This window comes from Mus musculus, chromosome 2, assembly GCF_000001635.26.
Source record: "Mus musculus strain C57BL/6J chromosome 2, GRCm38.p6 C57BL/6J".
In the NCBI taxonomy this organism is placed as follows: Eukaryota; Metazoa; Chordata; class Mammalia; order Rodentia; family Muridae; genus Mus; species Mus musculus.
The window spans coordinates 141,709,350-141,733,737 of NC_000068.7; the positions used below are offsets into that span (position 1 = coordinate 141,709,350).

General features: G+C 39.4%; 1 protein-coding gene across 12 annotated transcripts in view; it reads left to right on the top strand.

The window, feature by feature from the left end:
- Macrod2 (mono-ADP ribosylhydrolase 2) overlaps positions 1-24,388 on the top strand; it is a 1,997,664-nt gene that overhangs the window by 1,314,047 nt on the left and 659,229 nt on the right. For all 12 annotated transcript variants that reach the window (XM_006500246.3, XM_006500249.3, XM_017319283.2 and 9 more), the window contains one exon: positions 15,275-15,305. In XM_006500246.3, coding sequence (XP_006500309.1) covers positions 15,275-15,305 — 31 coding nt within the window. The remainder of the gene's footprint in view (positions 1-15,274; positions 15,306-24,388) is intronic.

Genomic DNA, 24,388 nt, shown 5'->3' on the forward strand with positions numbered 1-24,388 from the left:
CACAGTAGTTAGCGTACAAATAGCTCTCAGGAAACCATTTATAGAGCCTTTCTCCAAACCTGAGAAAATTCACTTGCAATTTGGCTAGAGGAGCCATCTCACCTCCTGTTTTCACTCACAAACAAAAGCACCAAAGCATGTGACGTTCTCATTAACACATTTACACATTTACATATATGCATATATGTGCTTCCTCTCAGGCAACTTGCCTAAGCTAAAGGGTCTCCTTAGAGAGAAGCACTACTGGGCACCTGGATCAAGCCTTACTTGAAGTTACACTTATCCAGATTTTCAAGGCAGGCATTCCTGCTTGGAGATGTTCTTAGTCATTTTCAATGTAAGAATCTCTGCTGGTCTGAAGATTCAAGGAGCAGAAGGAACAAATCTTGTACAGGACTTCTCTTTGCTGAGTACTGTACTTCTACTTACAGTTTAAGCCCAGGAACAACATCGTTGGTGCAAATTTGTCACTGTAAATTGCAGAAACACATTCACTATGTGTCTAAAATGTAGATGTGTCATGGATAAAGAACCAATAATCAAATCTGCCTCACTGTCAACAGCTATGAAAGGGGTGGGCACATCCTATGATAAGAAGGACACAGGATGAGAGTGGTATGTGTTTAAACATGGCCTTGTCTTGAAAAAGCCCCAACATGGAAGGAAAACATAGACCTCATCACCTGGCTTCTTCCTGGCTGATCACTAATTTCTGGAAGGCTTTCTCCAGGTATCAGTGGTTGAAATGGGATGGACAATCGTCCCTTTCCTATCTTTCCCTGGTTGGAATGAAGACAGTGTGTATCTTGAGAAAGATCTCAAAGTGCCTTAGTCATCTGGTTACTTGCTTCAGTAAACATTCACAGTTGATGACATTAATATCATCCTGAATCTCACTACAAATCTGAAATCTCTACCACCTCAGACTCACGGAACCAGTTTACACTTTAGCAAACTGCCCAGGTTTGGACACACTGAAGTTTGAGGAGCACTGTATCTTACTCTTTTCTTTATCTTTAATTCTCTATCCCTGGAGAAGGTAAACAAACCTATGGTAGGACACATGGTGCCCAGGGTAACTGGAACAAATAACTGCTGGTGGCAGCTGCAAGCCGTGGATAGCTGTACGTTTTTTCAGTTTTCTTTTTATTTATTCTTCTCTCATAAAATACGTCTGAAACACAGCCTGCCATCCTCCCAGTTCCTCCACCTCTCTTCCCCAGATCCACTACTCATCTTTTTCCCTTCAGAACAGGGAGGCCATCCAATGCAGCTGGGTTTGAGTTAAATTTCCCATGAGGAAATATTGGCTTAGATGAGAACACAGAGATATGATGAGGACCTTAAACAGCTTTTAGGAGCTTGCAGAAAAAAAATTACCAGTGGAAATATGTTTAATATTTGGCCACTTAATTTATCACCAAAGGCCTTCTACAGATTATAGCCTCAGTAGCAGTAAGCAGTATTCATTTTTTTTATTAAATCATTGGTGGTATTTTGTTGTTGTGTTTGCTGTTTTTGTCATTGAAGGATGTATCAAATTTCAGGGAAAACACGAAAGCAGAAACACAGAGAAGGAGGACTACTATGGGTAGGGGTCAAACTGAAATAAGCTTTTGTTTATTTTTCTTCTTGTTTTTCTGAGCTAGAGGTACAACTTGCTATAGATGTGTTTATCTTTGCTTGTTCTTAATTAATGGGCATTTGTGATAATTCTGTTAAAAATAAAATCTTACTCTTTGTGAAACTATACCTCCTTGGAGTGAAAGTTGAGCAGACTTAGTGGTCGCTAAAGGAGTTTGCCTGTCAATCAGAAATTTCTCCATCCTGCCATCCATCCCTTTCAGCCTCCCATCAAGGTAATGTCTGACTTCACCACTTTTGCCACCAGAATCATAATCAGGCACAAGGATTCAGTTTATTCCCTAGGAGTGGAATTTTTATTCTTTTCATAAAATATATCTGAGACAGATATATTTTACACATCCACGCTGCCAAGTCTCTCCACCTCCTCTCTCCCCCTAGATCTACTCCTCTTTTTCCCTTTAGAAAACAGCAGGCCCCTCACTGAGGGCAACAGAACAAGATGCAATATGACAGACACAAACCCCCATGTCAAGGCTGGATGAGACAACCCAGTAGGATGTTTTAAGTGTGGTTTCAGCTCTTTTTTTAGTGAGTTGCTGGTGTATTACCTTCTTGATACTGGTCCTGCATATTTTCCTATGCAGGAGGAGTCCTCAAGAACCTTCTGGTGATAGTGAATGACCAGCTGCAAGCTCCCTCCAAGTGGTTTCAGAATGATGCTGGGTGTATTCATGTAGTATTTACAAGGAAATATGTAGAACTAACCCGTGTCTTTTATCCTGAGCTGGAAAAACTGTACCTCATAGTGTTCTTTTTTTTTTCCACTCATTTTCATAATAGACTCCTTTTGGAAAAACTCCTACAGCAATTGATGGGTCCACAAAGTACAACCATGTTTAGGGATCTGAGTAGCAATTCTTGAACTTGAAAAATATGAGGACAATCGATTTCCTTTCCCTCTTCCTTTCTGGATTTCCTTTATATGAGCGATCCTACAGAGTGTGTCTTTTAGACATCTCTTTCTTACTCATTATCCCCTAATTAATTCCCTTGTTAAATATAAAGTGTGCATTAGGCTTGACTAATGTCTTCCTTTGTGTCTAAGGAAAGAGGAATTTATTACCTTTACATATTGACTCAAGCTGCATAATCACAACTCATTTGTTTAAAGCCCTCTTTCTTCACAAGCCATAGTGGAGTTTAGGCCCCAAGCAACAGTCAGAAGACTCACCTGCCTCTCATCAGTAGGATGTGGAGTCAGGTGTTTGCACATATAATTGGCTGTAGAACCGACTGTATTCACATGGAAACCCATCTCTTTCTTTATATAATGTTTTCCTCTTCACACCACGGAACTGTAAAGGGGCTGAAGTAGAATCGCCCAATTTGTGGAGGGAACATGCTGACATTTTAAGGGACAGAAGAGAGGTGTCAAAAAATCTGCAGGCACAAAATCTACATATGTGTTGGCAAACTGGCAATCTGCTCCTCTCCAATTATGTGCTCCCCCTGAGGAATTAGTAACACAGAAAACGACTTCAGCTCCTCCCAGGGGAGAGCGTTTGGCTCTATGGGGACATAGCATAAGATGCAATTATGTGATACAGCAGTGATAGGGAGAGGGACCAATTAGAGCATAGCTCCTAAAGTGTGGCCCTGGGAGCCAATATCAGCCCTGGAAACTTGTTAGGCATACAGTTTTCCACTCTAGACCTTCTGGACTATATAGACTCTGGTTTCGGCCTCCTGGGTGAATTGTGTTCAGTCAAAAATCTAGTAGAACTCATGTGACAATGTACAAATGAATTGCATCACTCATAATGCTGAGGCAAGAGGATTACAAATTTAAGACCAGCCTGGACTTGGTACCTAAACCATATCAACATAAACAACAGCAATTTTTAAAAAAAAGACAATATATTCCTAGTAAATAGCATCCGAAAGGGCTGCTGTATCTTAGTGACACTGTCAAAGAACTCTTATATCTAATCAGTCCTTCCTCAAACCCCTCAGGTGCTCAGCATGGATTCATCTCTCCTTCCTTTGACTTCAGTGTCTCTCTATTCTACAGTACCCAGGGCTTAGATTCAGAGTCAGAAGATCAGTGCATGAATCTGAGATTCGTTCCTTAGCTACGGTGGGACTCTGGGGACCGTACTCATCGCTTCTGTGGGTAATGATATTAGTAATGCCCATTAAGTCTTACTTTGAGAATGAGAAAGAACAAACCCCACCTGTATTATTCCATGCAGTGTTGCTATAATGAAATAAACTGAGCACCTCACAAAGAAAAGACTTGTCAGCTCAGAGTTTAGGAAGTTTGAGGATGTGGTGTTGGCTTCCCAGGCACTGGTGCAGAGCCTCTTGTTCCATTATAACATACCATAGCAGCAGCATGGTTAAAGGTCAGAGGGAACAATTATATGACAAAACAGGAAGCTAGAGATACTCAGGGACCATGTTTGTTGTTCATACAATGGCAAGTATTCCAGGCCGTGAAAGTAATCATGAAATAAATTTATTAATCCCTTCCAAAGCCAATACTCCAGGGCATGAACAGCCTTCTACCAGGGCTGACCTTTTAAAGTTCTCCTGGCCTCTCATCATGGCCACAGTGATCACCAAGCACATGAACTTTGGAGGACGCATTGAAACGATAGCCAAACAATGGTATCATTTTTTTCTTTCTGAAACATGTAGGCTATGTTAAGTTGGCAGCTGGTGTTTGTTTGCTTTTTTGTTTTCTGAAAGTCAACTTACTAATTCCTAATAAAAAGAATCTCTTCCAAAATAACCTCCAGGATATTTCAAGGTAAAAGTACTGTTGCCAGCCACAGAGGTAAACAACATTAACAAATGCTTCAGACTAGTTTCCCAGAAGCAAAGCACTCTGAAAAGATGTTAGGGGAAAAGGATTTAGTAGGAAATGGTTTCCTCAGTGGCGGTTTAGCATGCAAAGGATGGTAGATACCAGGAAAGAATCGAAAGTGACTCTCCATCCATCACTGAGGCCATCCTGGACAATGTGGGTGATACGTCAGCATTTTCCCAAAGAGAAAAGGGTCCAGAAGTGTATACCAGTTGTCTGTAAGTCATTAAAAAATAATTACTAACTTGCTGCTTTTAGATGGAGGGAGGACATTTCATTATGGGACTACTTACTCCTGTGTGTACTGGAAAATGAATGCCAGCATGTTGGTATTATCCCTTGCAAACTCTGGGATGTATGCATAGGACAGTGGGAATGATGAAGCTTGACACTCTAGAGACAGGGAGGTGGCTCAGTTGATATAGTGCCTGGTACACTACCCAGGGACCTGAGTTCAGATCCCAGACTCCATGTAGAGACACCGTGTCTGCCACACCAGCCCCAGACAGGTTGAGGATTGAACAAGTGGATAATTGAGCCCTGGTGGCCAGCCAGTCTAGCTTAATTGGGGAGCTCTAGGTTCAGTGAGAAACCAAGTCTAACTTTGACCTCTGGCCTCCACAAATGTCCTCATGGGAGAGTGAATGTGCCTGTATATATCTGTATAAGGCACACATACACACTGAGGTACTGTACTGAGTGTGTCTTTTGTGGGCATAGTAAGGACAATTCTAAGTCTTTGCATCTAGAGCTCCTGCACCAAGGCTGGTGTTTTTGCAGCCAGGACTCTTGACTCTTGTCTTTCACTTTTGTGTGCACAGGGCTCTTCTGGTCATGTCTCTCTTCTTCAATCAGGAAATTGCTCTCTGAAGGCACAGTTAGGGATGGCAGTGGCTGAGAGCTATGGCCTTTCAGCCTCAAGTGGGTAATTTACTTCTCAGGGGATCTAAAATGATTGACTCTTATCTCAATTTCCCCTGGGCCCTGCAGCAGCTTTACCAAAGGGCATCCCCAGCCACTCCTTACCCCTGGGTACCACAGTTGTCAAATTTGCCTGATACATGCACTTAATCATGAAGAAAATGAGGATCTTTACAGAACTATAATTGAACAAGGTCATTTGAAAGTCACCATTTAGGGGACACTCTGATTCAGTAAGAGATTTCAGCATAAAACACAATTGAATTGCTGTTAGTATGGGAAGGTTTGGTTTGCTGGGGTTTGTTGCTCTCCTTTGCCGTTATGTAGAGTTTACAGAGTGAGCATTATGGCATGGAATGAACATTCTTTGCGGTTCAGCAGGTTTATGGAGACCCGTTTCCACTTTCACATATGCAGAGTTTTCAGTAAAACATTTCTACCACTCATATGAGCAAGCTCAAGCAGAAAGCAAGTTCTTCCCTTGGCTGGTTCCAACATTTTGCATCCTAATAAATTCATAGTGGAACTAATCCAGCTGTCTTCTTGCATAATATAAAGTTTGGAAGGGGACTGGTACTATTCAAGGCAACATAATAGTTTGTTTTATACTGCATGGAGTTGTATCATTATAAACATGAAAGCAGCTGGCAATAAATGACTTTATGACAGCTATTTGAAAGGTATAATGAAGAAAACAAAAAGCAGTCGAGTTATTGCTTATAATTATGTTGCATAGATAAGCCCCTCCATTGCACTCAGAACACCAAACTGGCCATTATAGTGGTTTTCAAGTCACTCAGTTGTTAAACAGAATGTGCAACATTTTGGCATTTACATTTGCAAGTGTACTGGTTTTGGGCTGGAGAGATGGCTGAGCAGTTAAGAGCACTGGCTACTCTTTGAGAGGTCCTGAGTCCAATACTCAGCAACCACGTGGTGGCTCATAATCATCTATAATAGAATCTGATGTCCTCTTCTGTCATGCAGAAATGCATGCAGAAGAATATATATATATATATATATATATATATATATATATATATATATTAGAACTGGGTTTTTGTTTGTTTAAGGAGTAGTATCCTTTTGATGTAGTTGTGTATATGCCAGGAAGAAGTAGAATTGATTTTTTTTTTGTTAATACAGAGCACAATGAAAACAAACAAGGACATTTGCAGTATTTTCTAAATTTCAAACGTGCCTTTTCTCTTTATCCTCTTCTCTTTATCATTAAATGGGTGAATTTTATTTCTTGAAATGGTCCCCCACCACAGTACAGTAAGCACTAAGTGTAGTTTTTGTGGGTTCTTTATTTTCCTATAGAAAAACAAACTAAATCTTCGTGCTCAACAGTATGGAGAAGATAAATAGGCCCATACTATAGAATCATATGCAGCCATTATAGACCTGAGCTATCTCAGCACACACTAGCATTCAAAATTCCTCATGGTCTGGAATATAAATATTGCAATCCAAGAACACAAAATATTACATATATTCCAAATTATGTCAGAAAACACACATGATGTCTTAGTCAGGGTTTCTATTCCTGCACAAATTATCGTGATCAAGAAGCAAGTTGGGGAAGAAAGGGATTATTCAACTTACACTTCCACACTGGTGTTTATCACCAAAGGAAGTCAGGACTGGAACTCAAGCAGGTCAGGAAGTAGGAGCTGCTGCAGAGGCCATGGAGGGATGTTACTTACTGGCTTGCTTCCCCTGGCTTGCTCAGTTTGCTGTCTAATAGAACCCAAGACTACTGTCCCAAGAATGGCACCACACACAATGGGCACTCCTACCCTTGATCAATAATTGAGAAAATGCCTTACAGCTGGATCTCATGGGGGCATTTCCTCAAGGGAGACTCCTTTCTCTGTGATAACTCCAGCTTGTGTCAAGTTGACACACAAAAACAGCCAGTACATATTACTACATTTGTATATATCATACAAGAGAATCATTTATTCATGAATCTATCAGTAAATGTTTATTGACAAAGTGAACAAAACAGAGGTTGTCATGAGCTCTTACATCTTAGGCTGTGAGAGTGGGTCAGGGGTGGGATGTGGAATTGAAATTGGGAAGGCAATGAAAAATGTTGAGTTTCATGGTAACAGCAGCTTAAGGAAGTACCCAGAAGACTAAGTGAAAAATAGTAACTTGGCTGAAGGCAGGAAGGGCCAGTGGAGTTGGTGACAACTGATTAGAGATCTAAAAGGAACAAGGAAGAAATCCATAAAGACATCTCAGAAAGGGAGGGTCCCAGGTAGAGGAGATGGCAAGGCCAAAGACCCAGAAGAAAGATCATGCTTTGAAAATTAAAAAAAAAAAAAAATCAGAGGAAGAAAGGGACTGGAAGATTGCAAATTGTGGTAAAGATGGATCAGAGTGAGACCTTTGGCCTTGGTGCCAGGATGCACAGCCACTAAATCTAGTCTGAAATTGTGGTAGAAAGTGATTCAATAAAACGAGGGGAGAAGAGGACCTTGTGAGTACATGTGAATGGGATGGGAAAATGTCCACCATACCATTTGGTAGTTACACTTCAGAGGATTGCTCGTGTGGTAAGATCAAGGTAGGGGTATAACTGATGAAGTATCTTCTACTATCTGCCCATACCTATCTTGTTTGAGCCTTGTATTCATGCATTATTTGTATTATATTAAGAACTATTTAATATAATATTTTTCCTAACTTGAGGTCTCATATAATATATTTTAATGCATTGTTCCCTTTAGGTCCATCCCCCACCTCCCAATACCTCCCAATTCTATATATATATGTTCTTGTATGCATGTATGTAATGCACGCATCTATACTTATATAGTTACATAATCTATGGAGTCCAGTTTGTAGTGCATATGTGCTCATGGTGGGACCATCCACTGGAGTACAGCAGTCACACTTCACGGTCACACTCTTAATGAAAGCAGTCTTTCTTACCCAGATGCTATTAAATATTAACAATTCCTCAGATAGGGCTTGGCACTCGTGATCCCCTTCTGGCTCCATGCTAGGATATTGATGGCCACCACAGCTGCTGAGTGCTTGAGAGCAATGTCTTGTGATGGGCAGAAGACATGTTTTTCTCTAGTCTCCTATGACCTCTAGGGCTTCCAGTCTCTCTATCCCCTGTTTCTAGAAGGTCCCTGAGCCTTGGATGGAGGGGCATGATACGTACATCTCACTTGTATATACTCAGTACTCCTCTGACACTTACTTCTCTGCCCTTGAATTAATTGTGAGGTTCTGTTTCTGTGTTAACTACTTACTGCCCATTGCACTAAGAAGCTTCTCTGATAATGTCTGAGACCTGTACTAATCTATAGGATTTGAGATATAAATGTACAGGGTAGTTTGAAACTAAGTCCATTTAGCAGAATAATAGTAGTAAGTTAATCTCTGGGGCCTGTGATCTCTTAACTATAGTCTGAGACAGATTTATGGTACCAAGCCAAGAGATAATAAAATCAAAAGAAAAGAAAAAATCAATTACTTTGCAGGCAAGAAAATAAACAAATTTCTTAATTTTCCTTACTAACATTGGCCACTGTCCCTCATAGCTTGATTCTACAAACAGAAAGCAATGACTGCTTTATCACTGTCTGTTCATGAAATAAATTCTGTGATGTCCATTGAGCTTTGAGCTCAGTGTAAGATGCTTAGTAGTAACTAGAGAAATGATATCCACTATTATGGTCATGCTGCTGCTTCCTAGCATAATAACACTTGTGCTTTTCTTTTAAAATATAACATTATAGAATTGAATGGCTGGATAAGGCATGTACTTCAATTCTTTCTGTAATTCTCAGATGGGGAAACTGAGACACATTTTGTACAGGCCACAAACTCTTAAGTAGCAAACAATCCTAGTCTCTTGTCCCTTCTTTAAATTTCTCATCACTCCACCAGTACTTGCTGAACTTTAACCACCCACTTCCCACATTTGGTGAACCTAATATTATGAGTGACATATTAATACATTTATGTCCAAGGTAAGTTCATCTCAACGCCTTCAATGGGAATCCAGCATCCCTTGTTGCTGTACACTATAATAATATTAAGTTTGACCAGATTTCTTTCATTGCCACTGATACAGCAATTCTATGTAGCAAACCACTCGTCAACTCAATGGCTTGTACCAGGAAGCATTTCTTTCTTGTACACAAAGCCAGAGGATGGTTTGTAGCACAATTGGGCCAAGGTTGGATTTTATTACTCATTTCAGCTTATCTCTCAGATCTCCTGGAGCAGCAAGAAGCATATATCCCTCACCATACTCTCCATGAGCCTCCTCCAAGGACAAGAATGTAAAAGTTTAGACCCAAACATAATGGCCATTGTTATCACATTAGCAAGTTAAATCGTGTACTTGATTCTATCATTCAAGAAATGAGGAAGCAATCATAGACCTTGACCTTGTTGGTGCATATAACTGTAACAAATACTATAGGCTACAAGGCTTAAACAACATATATTTAGTTGCCACAATTTTGAAGGCTAGAAAGTTTATCATCAAGGTCTTGGTAACTTGGTATCTAGTTAAGATTGTTTGACTGTAGCCTTAGTTCTTAACTATTTTCACTGGTGAAAAAGAGTCTCTGCCATGTTCCTTCTTAGAAGGACACTATTTCCATTTATGAGGACTTTGCATCTTGACCTAATCTCTCACCAAAACCACCATCTTGAATTTCTTTCATTCTAGTAAAAGTAGACTTTTTATTCAGTACATTTAAATTTCAACAAGTGAATCAGTAACAGGCATAAACATTCAGATCTGATTACTACCCCAGTAGGATCTCTTTGTCACTTGAGGGTGCTATAACAAGTAATGATATATTGGATGGCTGAGATATCTGAAGTAGGTGCTAGTCAACTTAGGTTATGAAGGCTGCAAAGAGTCATTTTCTTCTTGTGTCTTCACATAATAGTAAAGGGCAAAACTGTCTAGATCCACAAAGAAAATCCTTTCACTTGTGAGAACTCTGCATTATGATCTAGGTTCCCCTAAACAACCAAGTATCATTGCAGTAGGATCCAGACTTCAGTACATGAATTTGGAGTAGAGAGATGAGTCGGAACAATCATTTCATCCATTGCAAAACTGAGAAAATCCTATAACAATAGATATGGCTGAAAGGAGGGACAAAGACTTGAAGACAGCAATGAGGATTATGTAGCTCCTACTAACATGTAGAACACATAATTTATGTGTGGCACCTCAAAAATGTCTTACATAATAGAACTGGCTAAAAGTTTCAGAGAATGTATTAGAGTCTCAGAAAAAGCTGTCAGTGGATCACATGATAAGTTGGATTGACAAAATTCTTATTATTACAAACATAAATTCCAAGGTGCTCTGACTCCTGGATGAGGGAACTATGGTACAACTAAAGACAAAGTATTGTTCTCTGGATTGTACTGTGTTTAAGACATGGTGCTCATATTCCAGTTTCTTCAGTAGAATCCCTTTTGTACTTTGGATATTCATGCAGTAAAGAATACTTGTTAAAAAGTTGTTCTGTCTTCTAAGTTAAAAAAAATATATTATCAGTTTTAAAAAGTTGCTCTGTCTTGAGTACTTGGTTGTCTGTCTTTCCTGGTGGATTTACTAGACACCTGTGTCCCCTTGGCTGATAATGAATGAAAGGCTGTTTGAAAATACTTTTATGTCTTAGCTTCTAATGCTGTTGTCTGAAGGCCTTTGCAGACACTATGGCATTAGCAAAGGAACCAGCTACAAACATTTAAAGGAGTGATAGAAGCCATACAGAAGCTAGAGCAGAGAGCTTGTATTAAACGTTTACCATTCTGGACAGGACAAAAATAGAATGATGAAAAACTTAGGTATGACAAGTTAAAGATTAAAGGAGTGATGCAGAAGTATTGCTATCTAAATGTGAGGGAAATTCAGTAAATAATCATTTCCTTCTCCTTTTTAATAAAGTTTACCAGGTGTACCCAGCATGTGGTCCCAGAGCCACGTGTTTCGTAGTTCTCAAGAATCAACTTGGTAGGTGACAGTGCCATGTCAGTATCAAAAGATTGTTTGTGCCTGCTGCAAAGATCTGCTTCTGAGAATTATCTTAATAAATTAAACATACTAATTTCAGTAAAATTCTAAATGATAAGCAAACATGTTGTATTTTGACCTATGGAGCATTCTTTTTCTTAGTAGAACATAGAAAAACAAAACAAAGTTTCCTGCAAGTGACAGCTTCCTCAATTCAGTGGAATGTAATACATAATTAAAAACACTTAAACAGAAGGTATATCATGAAATGTTATTTGCTTGCAAAGAATGAGAAATCTACCCAAACTGGAATGAACCATAAAATATGTGTGTTGTTTCAGAAACTGAAAGATCTCCAAGGTTGGAAACACTTCATAGTTAATTACATTAACTGGTTACTGATACCAGAACTGTCCATCTGTTTTTCCTTTTGGCTATCCAGTGCCCTATGCTACTTACTTAAGTCAGTGGACCCCCTCCCTTGGAACTGAAAATGGGTGGAGCATATCAAATGGCTAGACTGCTTTCCAAGAGTGCATGGTTTGACAACGATTAAGGATGAGGGAAAAATTCCTTCTGTTCTCATTAAGGGTCAGAGAAAATAAAGCACTTAGTATAAGGGCCTATGGTCAGTGATGAGAGGCAACATTACAGTCAACTAAGAAGGCTGAGAAATCCTGGTCTTGCCCTCTAGTTAGTGAGATAGAAGGAGCAAAACTGGGGACAGGGGCAAAACCAACATGGGACACAGAATCCATAGACTTATCAATTCCAGTGCATTTATAAGTGTGCAAAACTGACCTTCCAAGATAAAGAAGTGGTTTCCACTTGGTAGTCCAATCTACAACTTTACAAATGAAGAGTTCTCTTTTCATGCCAAGTCAAGTGGTTAACTGTTTTTCTCCCAAAAGAGCAAGCATATTCTGGTTAAGGAAAATTTGCCTAGCTGAAAGCCAAAGTCCGTGAAGCAGGTTTCTGGCAGCACTGTGATCAGATTCCATTGACACAGAGTCATTGGTCTCAGAGTTTGCCAGGAGGAGACTCTAGAGTCTTACAAATTAGGATACTGATGTCATTTCCCAAATTCTATAGGTGACTGCTGAGTTAAAAGGACTTCAAACAAACAAAATAATTGGCCTGTGTCTGGATACAATCTCACATCTCTCCATGAGAGAGGAGTTCTGAGGGAGATAGTTTTGTTCAATGCAACTTTGAAATAAAGACATCTTAGGCTTCTCATTTCTGGTGTCCACATTGTAAATTTATTATGGGCAAGAACATAGTCTATGGATGTACTGTAAAAATCTCTTAGCTTCTCTCTCTCTCTCTCTCTCTCTCTCTCTCTCTCTCTCCTCTTCCTCCTCCTCCTCCTCCTCTTCCTCCTCCTCCTCCTCCTCCTCCTCCTTCTCCCTTTTTCTCTTCAAAATCCTCCTTTGCAATAAAGTGTGATTAATGGTAGAAATTTGGTTTACATGAATTATGTTCAAATTTATTTTATGTAACATAAATTTTGCATGCCATTACATTTCCATTTCTGCTTTATCACTGCCTCTTTGAGCTAACACAATAATATTACCGAAGTCATCCCCCATTACATTATCATTTCCCTTCACACTTAAGGCAACAATGTCATTTGCGGATGAAGCTATTTCTCCTTGTTAAAACCGACAAGGCATTTCGTACACTCAGACTTACTTAGACAGTTGCATGATTGATTCCAAGGGAGGACTGGAGCCCAGGCATGTAACAGTTATCCTCCTCTGCCCAGTGCCTTCTTTCTTCTGCTAGATCTGATGGGGAAACGATTCATGTAACTGGACTTGAAAGTGAAGTGGAAGGCAGTTAGTTCAGGTGAATTCTCCAGGAAGTAGACTCTGAGACACAGTGATCATGTCTGTTAACAAGTACTTCAGGGTTGGCATCTGAGGCGCAGAGAAGTAAAGATGCTGCAGTAGACTAAGGGAGAAGTGGGAGGCAGGCCCAGTGCCAGGTCCTGCTGACACCATGCTGAGCTCTGATACAAGAAGAGCCTTTTATTATTACATTGAGGAAGCCAAGATGTCCAGGCCTTTGTACCCTTCATTGATCTGTTACTGGTGAGGGCTGCCCCCAAAGGGTCAAGGTTCTGATTTTGATATCGTTTTGTAGCCAAGACAGTTCCTGAAAAGTCTTTTCATGAAAGGCTGTCTTCAGAAAGCTCTCTAGATCAGTGGTCTCCAAAAAGGGGTGATTTGTCCCTTAAGGAACATTTAACGATCTAAGTATTTATCATCATGACTAGAGAATTGTCCCTGGCATCTAGTGGGATGTGTTCTGGAACACTCCAGACATGCACAGGACAACCTCCAAGAACAAATAAGTATATGATTCAAAACATCAATAGTGCTGAGATAAGGAAGGCCAGCTCTAGGCCAGTAATTCCTTTGAAACAACCTGCTGGGCATCACTCTATCCACTGTAGATGTCATCATTAGTGAGTATATAGCTTGTAAGAAACTATTTCCTCTTAATAGTCCAACAAGCCTTTGGGACCCCATTGTCCTGTGCAGTCCTTGTGCATCCTGGGAATTCCTAGGCCAGTCCTGCTGTGTTTGGAAGGCCTTGTTTCTGTTCTGTACTCCTTCTCCACTGGCTTTTACAATCTTCCTGCCTCCTCTTTCTGACCTTGGAGGGGAAGGATTTAAAGAATCTCATGTAGAACTCAGTGTTCCAAGGTCTCTCACTTCGCATATTGTCTCACTGTGGGTGCTCTGTATTTCTTCCCATCTGCTGCAGGAGGATGCTTCTCTGATGATGGCTGAGAGAGACAGTGATCTATGAGTATAGCAGTAGGTTGTTAGAAATTTTATTGCTACCTTACTTTAGTATACCTGTAGTATTTTGATTTCTCTTGTGTCTCTGTCCTATCTAGTCTAAGGTTCTTGGCTACCCAAGCAGTATCAGGTATGGGTTCTAGCTAATGGTTTTGTGCCCTTACAGCAGCAGTGTATTTTGGAAAGAGGTCACCATTGTGATCAAAGGTCTGTAGCTGGGTTAGTGTTTACCTTTCTCCTCTGGCAGCCCGCAGACTACTGCCTAGTACCTTGAATGCTAGTCAGTAGAGGGAAAGGTTCTAGGTTAACATCTGCTTCTCTTCTCCATGTTCAGTGAGTTATATTTTTATTGTCCTCAGAAATAGGGCCTTACTGTCAGTTTATGGAGACTCTCCAAGAGTCTTGACAATACCCTGGGTTGTATGGGGATAGCTATAGCTGTTTGTCCAACAACTTGAATAGATGTAACCCATTCATGCAATGGCAGGTTTCATTTGGTGATAAGAGATGTCTAGTTGGGGCTAATCTGAAGGCATCCTCCTCATGTCAAGGACAGGAATTTGAGATCAAGGGATGTCTGTACAAATAATTCTTGTTACATGACCCTATTTTTAATATCCTCATTATATTCAGTGACCCTTAGACCAAGTCCCTTGCCTTGCAACCTGGTAAAACTCTATTCTTTGTCTAATTCAACACATACTAAGCTTTCAATTCTCACTCCATCTTTGGGTTTTCAATTCCTTATGAAAGTGTAAATGCTGTAAAATTCTTGAATTACGTATATGTTGACCTTTCCCCATTAATATGCTTTGGACACTCTAGCTGAAGAGTCCTTAAGGGGGTTGGTGGTAGTCAAATCTTGCTTCTTCTGAATAATTGTCTTATGAGAATCCTGAACATTTAACATCTGTGTCTTGTGAGTTGATCTAAATACTTGAAATCACAGGTCTGAGCTAACTTCATAAATGGAAGTAATTTCACTATCAAGGGAATAGAAGTCTATATGATGATATTGAACAAAGCTGTTCTTTAAAATTTACTCTTCTTTCTGTGGTTTATTCACAGGCTTTCCCCTGCATTTCAACAGGCATTTATGGTAAGTTATTTAATATTTGATGGTGTTCATAATTTTTGTTGTTGTTGTCAAATTGGTGGGGGATAGGTAATGGTTAACTAGAAAAATACAAGATTCTTCCCTGAATTTATTTTTCTGTGACTCACAGAGACTGAAAATGCATGTCAAATTCCACCAAGGAACCCCAGAGGGTTATTTAGATTGTTTTGTGTTCTTGAATTTGGTTACATTGAACATCCAGATGAAATGATTTGACACATGGCATCTCTAAGTCTTTTGTTACATTAAAAAAATGCCCTAGCAAAGTTGGCTTCTAAAGTTGTTTTCTTTAATAATGTCAGATTTTCTCTCAGAAAATGTATAATATAAATAAAGCCTGGCATCTTTGTTTTATTGTGAGTTACAAAAAAGCATTAAAATACACAAACATATATCTGTAACTTAAGCTTTTATGATATCCAAAGAAGTGACTGTTAACAAAAACAAATAATTTTAATAATCTGCAAATGTTTTCTTGCAGAACTATTAATAGGTTGTTTTAAGTAGTGGGAGATGAACTTTTTCTTAGCATAGTATTCCTTTAAAAGTCTCAATTAGAATAAGATAAAAAATGTCCCAGCAAATAAAATGAAGTGACCAAAGATTTGGTCCTACATTTCAACATTTAAGGCAGGACCTCCTCCTCCTTTTCTGACTACAATTTAGAAATCAGGATTCCAAGCTTTGGAAATGGGCAAGTAGGGGCTGAGCTGTACAAGCCATTTGTATATTCCCTTTATGACACTCCCTCCTCACAAATGCCCACCTATGAATCTTAACTATTGGCTCAAGGGAAACATTCTTTGCAGGTGGTAATGTGCCCAGTTCCAGCCTTCAGTGGTGGGGAATGTGGCCCAGTATCAGCAAACATGGTAGTTTCATTGTGAGGCCATTCTTTCATAACAATCTTAATTCTCCCCAACAACAAACAAACACAGGACTGCCTAAACTACAGCACTGAGCTCTTTGTCTGTGATCAGATTAAGCCAGCCGTCCTTTTGTTTCTGAAAAAAAAATGATGGTAATGTTCAAAGAATTATCATAGGCTGTGCTGTGAATAGGAAGAGTAGCTAGAAAGAAAAAGTAAAAGGAAGATGAGCAGTGACTATTAAAATAGACCCCAGAACAGAAAGAGAATACCAAGTCCCATCTAATGTAGTCTTGGCCAGTGTTCATTCCAGAAGGACAAGAATTCATTCTTAGAGAGAGAACATGGCTGGAAATTTTGCAATTAGCTCAAGTATCCCATTGGGAGGAGAAGGAACTAGGAAGGATAGTTGGGACTTCAACAGTGTGGCTCATACTAACTTACTGAAAGGACTGGGCTTTACTAATTCTTCTTATTGCTATGAAGAAATCCCTAGCAAAAGCAACTTATTGAAGGCAGGGAGTTCTTTTGGCTCTTAGCTTGAGTGTATCATCCTTCACAGTGGGGAAGTTCTGATTGTGGGAACATGAGAGCTGGTCATGTTGTATGCATAGTTATGAAGCAGAAAGGCATGAATGCTACTCAGCTGGCATCCTCCTCCTCTTCAGACTAGGACCCCAACCCATGGAGCAATGCTGGATACATTCAGGGTAGGACTTTCCTTCTTAGTTAACATTTATGGGAATACGTCACAGATACACAGAAGGATGTATCTCCCAGGTAATTCCAAACCCAGTCAAGCTGACAATGAAGACTAGTCATTGCTATTGCTACCAGGCAAGATGAGACATCTCTACTATGGTAAGTCAAAGAATACAGTGCTCAAATTATGGCTTCTCATCTCAGTTCTCTTTGTTTGGAGAAATGTCTCAATGAGACTGAAACCCATGGCAGTTAGGACCAGAGACGCATGTTCAGATTTTATCCATGACATCTATTTCAGTAACTTGTAGAAACTCCAAGATGCCATAGTTTATGATGCATTCTAAAAGGCAATCTAAAAGACACACTTGTTTTCCTTGAGAAAGCAAAGCTTTCTGATTAGCCTTTTATCCCGTGGCTGGATGCATAGATTGTTGAATGCTTTTCTTTTTCTTCTTCTTCTTCTTCTTCTTCTTCTTCTTCTTCTTCTTCTTCTTCTTCTTCTTCTTCTTCTTCTTCTTCTTCTTCTTCTTCTTCTTCTTCTTCTTTTTCTTTTCTTTTTCTCTTTCTTTCTTTCTTTCTTTCTTTCTTTCTTTCTTTCTCTCTTTCTTTCTTTTTTTTTTTCTTTTTCTTTTCCGGTAGTACCTCTTCCTTAATTAGTTGCTTGGTTTAATTTTTTTCTTGGTGTCTGGAAGTTTTATTTAGTAATGTATTTAAAGAAAGTAGACTTTGACTACAAAGGGAAAATAACCTAAAAACAAGCAAAGAAAAATTTCAACATTTGTAGTTCCTGGTACAACTGAGCAAAATTTTAGAATAATCATAGGTTCCACTCACTGCCTTTCTTACTCCATAATGTAGTCCGTGCTAGATTAATTTTTCATAAAGCCACTTGCTTCATGATCCCCATCTGCTCAGGAGTTCTGGCTTACATTCCATTACTCCTGAGTTCGTCTTCATTCTCCCTCCCAGGAACAATAGGCACTTTCAATGTTCCCTCAAACCATCATACTTTCAAAATGAGGGGAGGACCCCAAACCCTCTGTGAGAGGCTGTAAAGTAATGTCCTCAGATTTGTGTGATTTATACACCTTTGTATGATTTAAAGAACAATTTAGTGTGCACCAGCTCTGGTTTGGTTTTGATATTTGAAACTATGTCCTTAAGCTTGTGATTCTGCTGAACCAGCTTTCTGAGTACTGGGTTTACAAGAGTGAAACATAGTGCCCAGCTGCACAGTTTTTAATTAGTTAATTAATTAATTCATAAAAGTTATTTTGATGAGATATTTGTCAGGACTAGAATATTTTTCAGATCATCATATGATAGTCATCCATCCTGATACATCCTCTGTAACTCACATCTAACAAATCTCAGAACACATGGATAACATGCTCCAAGGCCCCATTTTTTTTTCTTTAAAACACTCCTTTATCATACCCGTGCACACAGAGACAGGCATCCACAGGACAAAGTTGTATGCTATCTGCATGATCTCCATCCTTGCTTTCTACCCCGTACTACAAAAAGAAACATACTAGGCATATCTGAACAGGTCGCACTTCAATCTCCAGGAAGCCTTGAATGTCTAGGCCTTAGAGATTATTGCACCTCCTGAAATACGTGAGGATTTATACATGACATATATACACTTCCTCACATTATCCCAGACAATTTTCTGAATAAGTTTTATACTCATAGCCAATTTGTATTCCTATCATCATCATTATTATGACATGGTGCAAAATGGCAAGCCTCTTGTACTTTCTAGGCAGGTATGATACCACCAAGCTGTACCTGCTAACATATAGGCTTCTTCTAGAATCACAATATCCTTATGTATCTACTTTGCATAACCCATACCCAGCAGGACACTTTGTGTCCATTGATTAGCAAATATATTTGTTGTTGATAGTAATAATTTAACACGAATTGTCGCCTAACTGGAGATATAGAATAATAAATCTTTGATAAGCAAAATAACAGGCAGAGAAAGGTAACCAGTGGCCATTTTCTTTTTAAGATTTTTCTCTTGATATAAAAAACACAAACATTATACATCTGCACTTGCTCTGCTGGGATGCTTTGCTACATGGATACATTGTACAATGTTCAAAGAAGACTGTATATATCCATCACCTCAAGCATAGCTGTGGCCGAAACTTTCAAAATCATTTCTTCTTGCTTTTTGAAATATGTCATGCTTTGGGTTATCTATAATCACCCTGCCCGAAGGACATTTTCTTGGTTGGTAAACTCCACTGATTTAGAGAAAAGAAACGTTTCTTAAAAGAATCCTCAAGATGGAGTTGGTGTTTGTAGCTATGACAGGCACAAATGATGACACAGAACTTGCTCATCGGAGAGCCCAGGCTGAGTGAACAGGGCATTTCCCTTACCAAGAATCCTCTGTGGTTTGTCGAAGCTACTGGGACTGCAGTCAGTGTGGGAGATACAGGCCAGGGGGCTAACATACTGTGACTTCTAACTTGCCTAACCTCACAGGCTTCTCCTGTAGTTGTCATTTATCAGTCACTTCCTTACTTTGAGTGTACCAACACTTGGCCTGCAAAAGAGCTGCCACCCTACTCTCTGGAATTTGTGTATGAAGTGGATTCATGTTTTGAAAATGTTTAGTTATGGCCAAGACACTCTAGCTCCCACGTGATTTCCACAGCATCCTCATTTGACAGAGACTATTAAGATGGATTATTATATTCCATCCCCAGAACATGACCAATGCCAACACTCATAGCTTCGCAGCCCCAGGAGACACTCCCCTCCCCCACTCCTTTTCCTAGTTCTTAACTTTGGGGAGGCAAGCTTTGGAGTGGCCCAGAAACAGGTGAGGACAACAGCTACCCTATGCTCCAACCTGATTTAAGGAAGCCACATGGTTGCAGCAGACTGCCTCCTTTGAAGTTTCCCTGGAGGAGAAAGCAGACTTTACCACGGGGCCTTTCAGGGCGCTGCAGAAGGGTTTTAGCCCAGCTGCCCAGGGCCTCAGACCTCCTGCTTACTCTCAGGATGAAAAGCCTCATTTAGGAAGGCACCAAAGAAAAGCCAGTGTTACTTTTAGAAAAATAGATCCAGGTGAGGCGAACCCTCTGGATCTCTGTTAAACATCTGAGTTGGCAGCCACATTAGTCTCAGAGGGACAATTCTGAACTTCTCTGATGGACTTTTCAGATCCGATGCGTGCCTTCTGCCCTCTGAGCCCCATTTGGATACTCTGGTGCTAATAAGTTTAACAAGGAAAAAAAAGAAGGAAAAGAAAAAAGACAAAAGACTAGACATGATACAGAGCAAAGGAATTTTTACTAGAAGCAAATGGCAAAAATAGTTTTAGTCGGTTTTATGAGAATTGCTAGAGTTAACTGATATGAAGTCCAGGCAAAAATCTATGTCCATTGAGTACTGGGAAATTGAATAAATAGTCTCTTGGGAGAAAAAGGCAAACATCTGAAGCGTGGTTGCATATGATGGGGGTATTTTTAGAGAGGAAGGAATTTTACACAATGAATTATTGGCTGAAAACCTGAGCAGACAAATACAACACTGCTTAGCTGAAGTAGCTCCCATATGTACTCATTGTATCTGCTGGAATGCAAGGTCTATTCTTTTCAAAATCCCTTACCAAGTGTTGCTGGCCGCAACTTTCTAACAGAGCCCCTCACCGATATTGATATTTAGGGTCATTATTTCTGCTCTCAATAAACACAACCGAAAACAGTGTGATATGTCCTTAAGTGTGATGTGATGTGATGTGTGTGTGTGTGTGTGTGTGTGTGTGTGTGTGTGTGTGTGTTTGGGTTCTTTTTCTTTGTTTGCATGTTTGTTTGTTTGTTTTTCTCGGTACAGCTGTGGTCTAAATTGACAGTCTTGCCTTAGAAGAAATTGAGGGTGTTTCCCTGATGACCATGCTGGAGGCAAGCCTCCCTCTGTGTGCTTGAAATGCTGGCAGGTTTGAGAAGGTGTGGCCACCACTGTGGTATTATTCTGAGTTTGCTGGAATGAATAGCCTTCTGTGGTAATGCATTTGGGAACCAAGGGGGGAAAATGACAAAGGTATGTGCCCCTCCTTTCATCTCTGTTACCTCCCTCCCTCCTAGATTTTTTTTCCTCTTCCCTTTGATATTTCCATTTGCTTTGAAAACTTCCTTTTAGGTGATCTAATAATGATTTGTCTCCCTTTCATAAAAATCTGCCTTCTGGCAGGCTTGAATTTTTATCCTTGTCAAGTTATACCCACTATAGGCAGCATTATTACACTTGGCAATCCCTGACTCAACCACTGCTCCACAAAGCAGATGACATTAGAATCAGTGTAGCATACTTGCCCTGAGAAAAGGAATTGTGCCAAACCCATCCCAGTCCCATCCATTTGAATGTTCTAGGAGCTGACTGTTATGACACAGTAGACAGAGCTAGCTTGAGACAACAAAATCCCAGGTATTATGCTGCTCCAGAGGCCTTTTGATTTGGATAGACAAGTTCAGCCAATGTACTCAGACACACTACTGTTTATATACACATCCCACACAACAAGATACAGAGGTCTTTCTTGCATTTTCTAAGCTACAGGGATCTCTAAAGTTAAAAAAAAAAAAAAGATATCATAGAAACCCAAAGCAAAACATTAGCCTTATGTCATGTTAGAGAATGCATTAGAAAACATTCTCAAGTATCTAATAAAGATGTTTGCTGGTTTACCTTGTATAGAGAAAGGCAGTAAGTGTGCATGGGCGGGGCTCTCTCAGGATCTCCACTGAAATTGGTTCTGCGTGTACTGAGGACACAGTGGGAAGCTGGCCCACCTTGCCCACTATGCTGCTTCAACTGAAATTAATGATTACTCAAAAAGGTGATTTGAGTTGCATTCTATTTATTTATTTATTTACACATTTACTCATGTTTAAGTATGTGTCCCTTTGTAATTTTGCCAAAGTACAACTCTGACCAGGACTTAAAAGGAAACCATGAGTTCCGAACCAACCCTTCCTTACATGCTACTTATTATGATTATTTTACATTTTGTTTTAAAAATGACCTCATCTAGAAGAAATGTTAAAACATGAAGACTTTTAAGGATCCAGGAAAATTGCTCTAGCACATCTCAGAGCCTGCACCTTCCACAGTACATGTGAGTATGCCTTGCAGACACTTTGGAAACTAGAGCATTATCAAGAAGGAGCCCCCTACAGATCTTCTTGGGAGAATTTCAGAACTGTCCACATGTCAATGAATTTACTCTTTGATATAGCAGTCTGGAATGGCGAATCTTGCCTGGTAGCAATGGTAATGGTCTTTGTTGTCAGTTGGACTGGATTCCAAATCATCTAAACAACACATTTCTTTGTGTGTCCAGAGGGGTATTTCCATAGAGATCTAACCACCCAGCATGTAACACTACTACCCATGAGCACATGACCCAAACCGAAGAAAAGAAGAAACAACATACACAGAATCATGAGACATAGTTTTATCTTGGGAGATTGGGTTATATGTTTCAAGTAATTGAACAGAAAACATTTTCAAATTTCTGTATGCCCACACATTTTCTTACCCTAAGTGGAAGAGCAGTCATTTACCTTGTTTCTCGGGCATACTTATATCTAAAGGGCAAGTTTCAATAAACATAGCTGAGCTGTCCTGAGAAGAGATTTAAAAAATAATTCTGACAGTTCTTAGAGAAGTCAAGTATGTTTATTTCTTCAGGACAGTGATTTTTATGTCAAGTCCAGTTTTAGTCAATGATTCTATTTTTAAAATATATCTTGGAATTCACTCAAAATGTAGACTTTTACTTAGGGTAAAGCTAAGCTGTAGAGAAAGAGAGAGAGAGAGAAAGAGAGACAGAGACTGACAGAGACAGAGAGAAACACAGAGAGTGTGTCTAGAATTCTGTGGCTTACTGAATGTAAATGCTTTCCCCCCCTCTTTGCCAACAGATCCAAATCAAGCATTGTGCTTATGAGAGGATTTGTCCTCCTCTGTCATTTAAGGGTCTGTGAATATACAGTGGGGTCAAGTATTTACTATGATGACATTTATTCCATTGACTTCTCTAGCCTGATGTCAGTTGTCTCTATCTATCTATCTATCTGTCTGTCTGTCTGTCTGTCTGTCTATCTATCTATCTATCTATCTATCTATCTATCTATCTATCTATTTATCTATCTAATTTAGTTTTCATCTATCTCTAAAATATAGCATCTATTTATCTTTCTATAAACATATATCTATATCTATCATGAGAGAGAACGGAGCCTCTATCAGTATCCTTGATTACAGATAAGTTAATTTGTGTACCTTCCAATCAAGATAAGGCTTTCAGTGACCAGCGTTAAACAGAGTGTGAAAGTTTCAACTAGCTTAGAATGCACTTGCTTGACTATATTTCTGTCACATGAGAAAAGAGGAAGAATGCATCTTGACAAACTTCCAGACTTCACCACTCATGGAACATGGTGATTCAATGAACCAAATTGGACATTTCTGGTTAATTTAGGAATAGTATCACCTAGAGTCGCTGCTTATTTTATAAGAATAGGTGATAATTTTAACAGTATCCACTTTATTACAGCGCCTTTGTTACCTTTAACACTTAGATTTTCAAAAGAAGAGATTTTTAAGGCATTTGAACAGTAACCTATTCTTTGATCATTAGCTATCCTGTTTAAACATTCAGGTCTTGCCTTAGGTACCCTTACACTCTTTGTTTCCCATATTTCTTAGAAAAGGCTCAAGGATGCTAGTTGATGCTAAAATTAATATATTGAGGATACATAAGTAGCAGTACAGTTTCCTGTACTGTCATTCTGGCCCATATTCAAAGAAGTCGTTGGACGAACCTACAGTAATTTGTTTTTTGTGTCTTCTCAGCCCATAAGGTTACATAAAGTATAAATCTACCTTCAGGGGCCCTGAGAAGCTGAAGCAGTATCCCACGAATTTAGGAACTCTGAGAAATCAGAGTTGAAAGACAGAATCTGGTCATAGAGGAAGTATTGTTGTAAGAGTCAATTGTGATATATCACTCTGCAGTCAATTCTTAAAATGTTTACAACTAAGTGAGACACTTTCATACTTATCTTCCCGTTCAACAATGATTAACAAGAGTTCCCTGCATGTGACTACAAATTGAACTGAAATTAACAAAATCAACATGAATTTGCCTCATCTCCATGATGTGTTCATCTATGTCCATTTGTAAATGTTATAAATGAATCTGATTTTAACTGGGTCTCTCTTCTATCAATGGAATTTTCTGTATAAAGCTACCTTCCTGTTCTTGAAGATTCCATTCTTTTTTTTAATCAGGACTTGTATCTTGAAGCTGAGCACTGAGTTCTGTATCTGATAAGTCCCAGCACCTAAACTGGTGTTAGATGCAGCGGAGTCTTAATATTTTATTCCAACAAATAAAACCTAAACAGGAAGCTATAAAACAGTAAGGAGGGTGGCTACTAACACATCCTTTCCATTCCAGAAA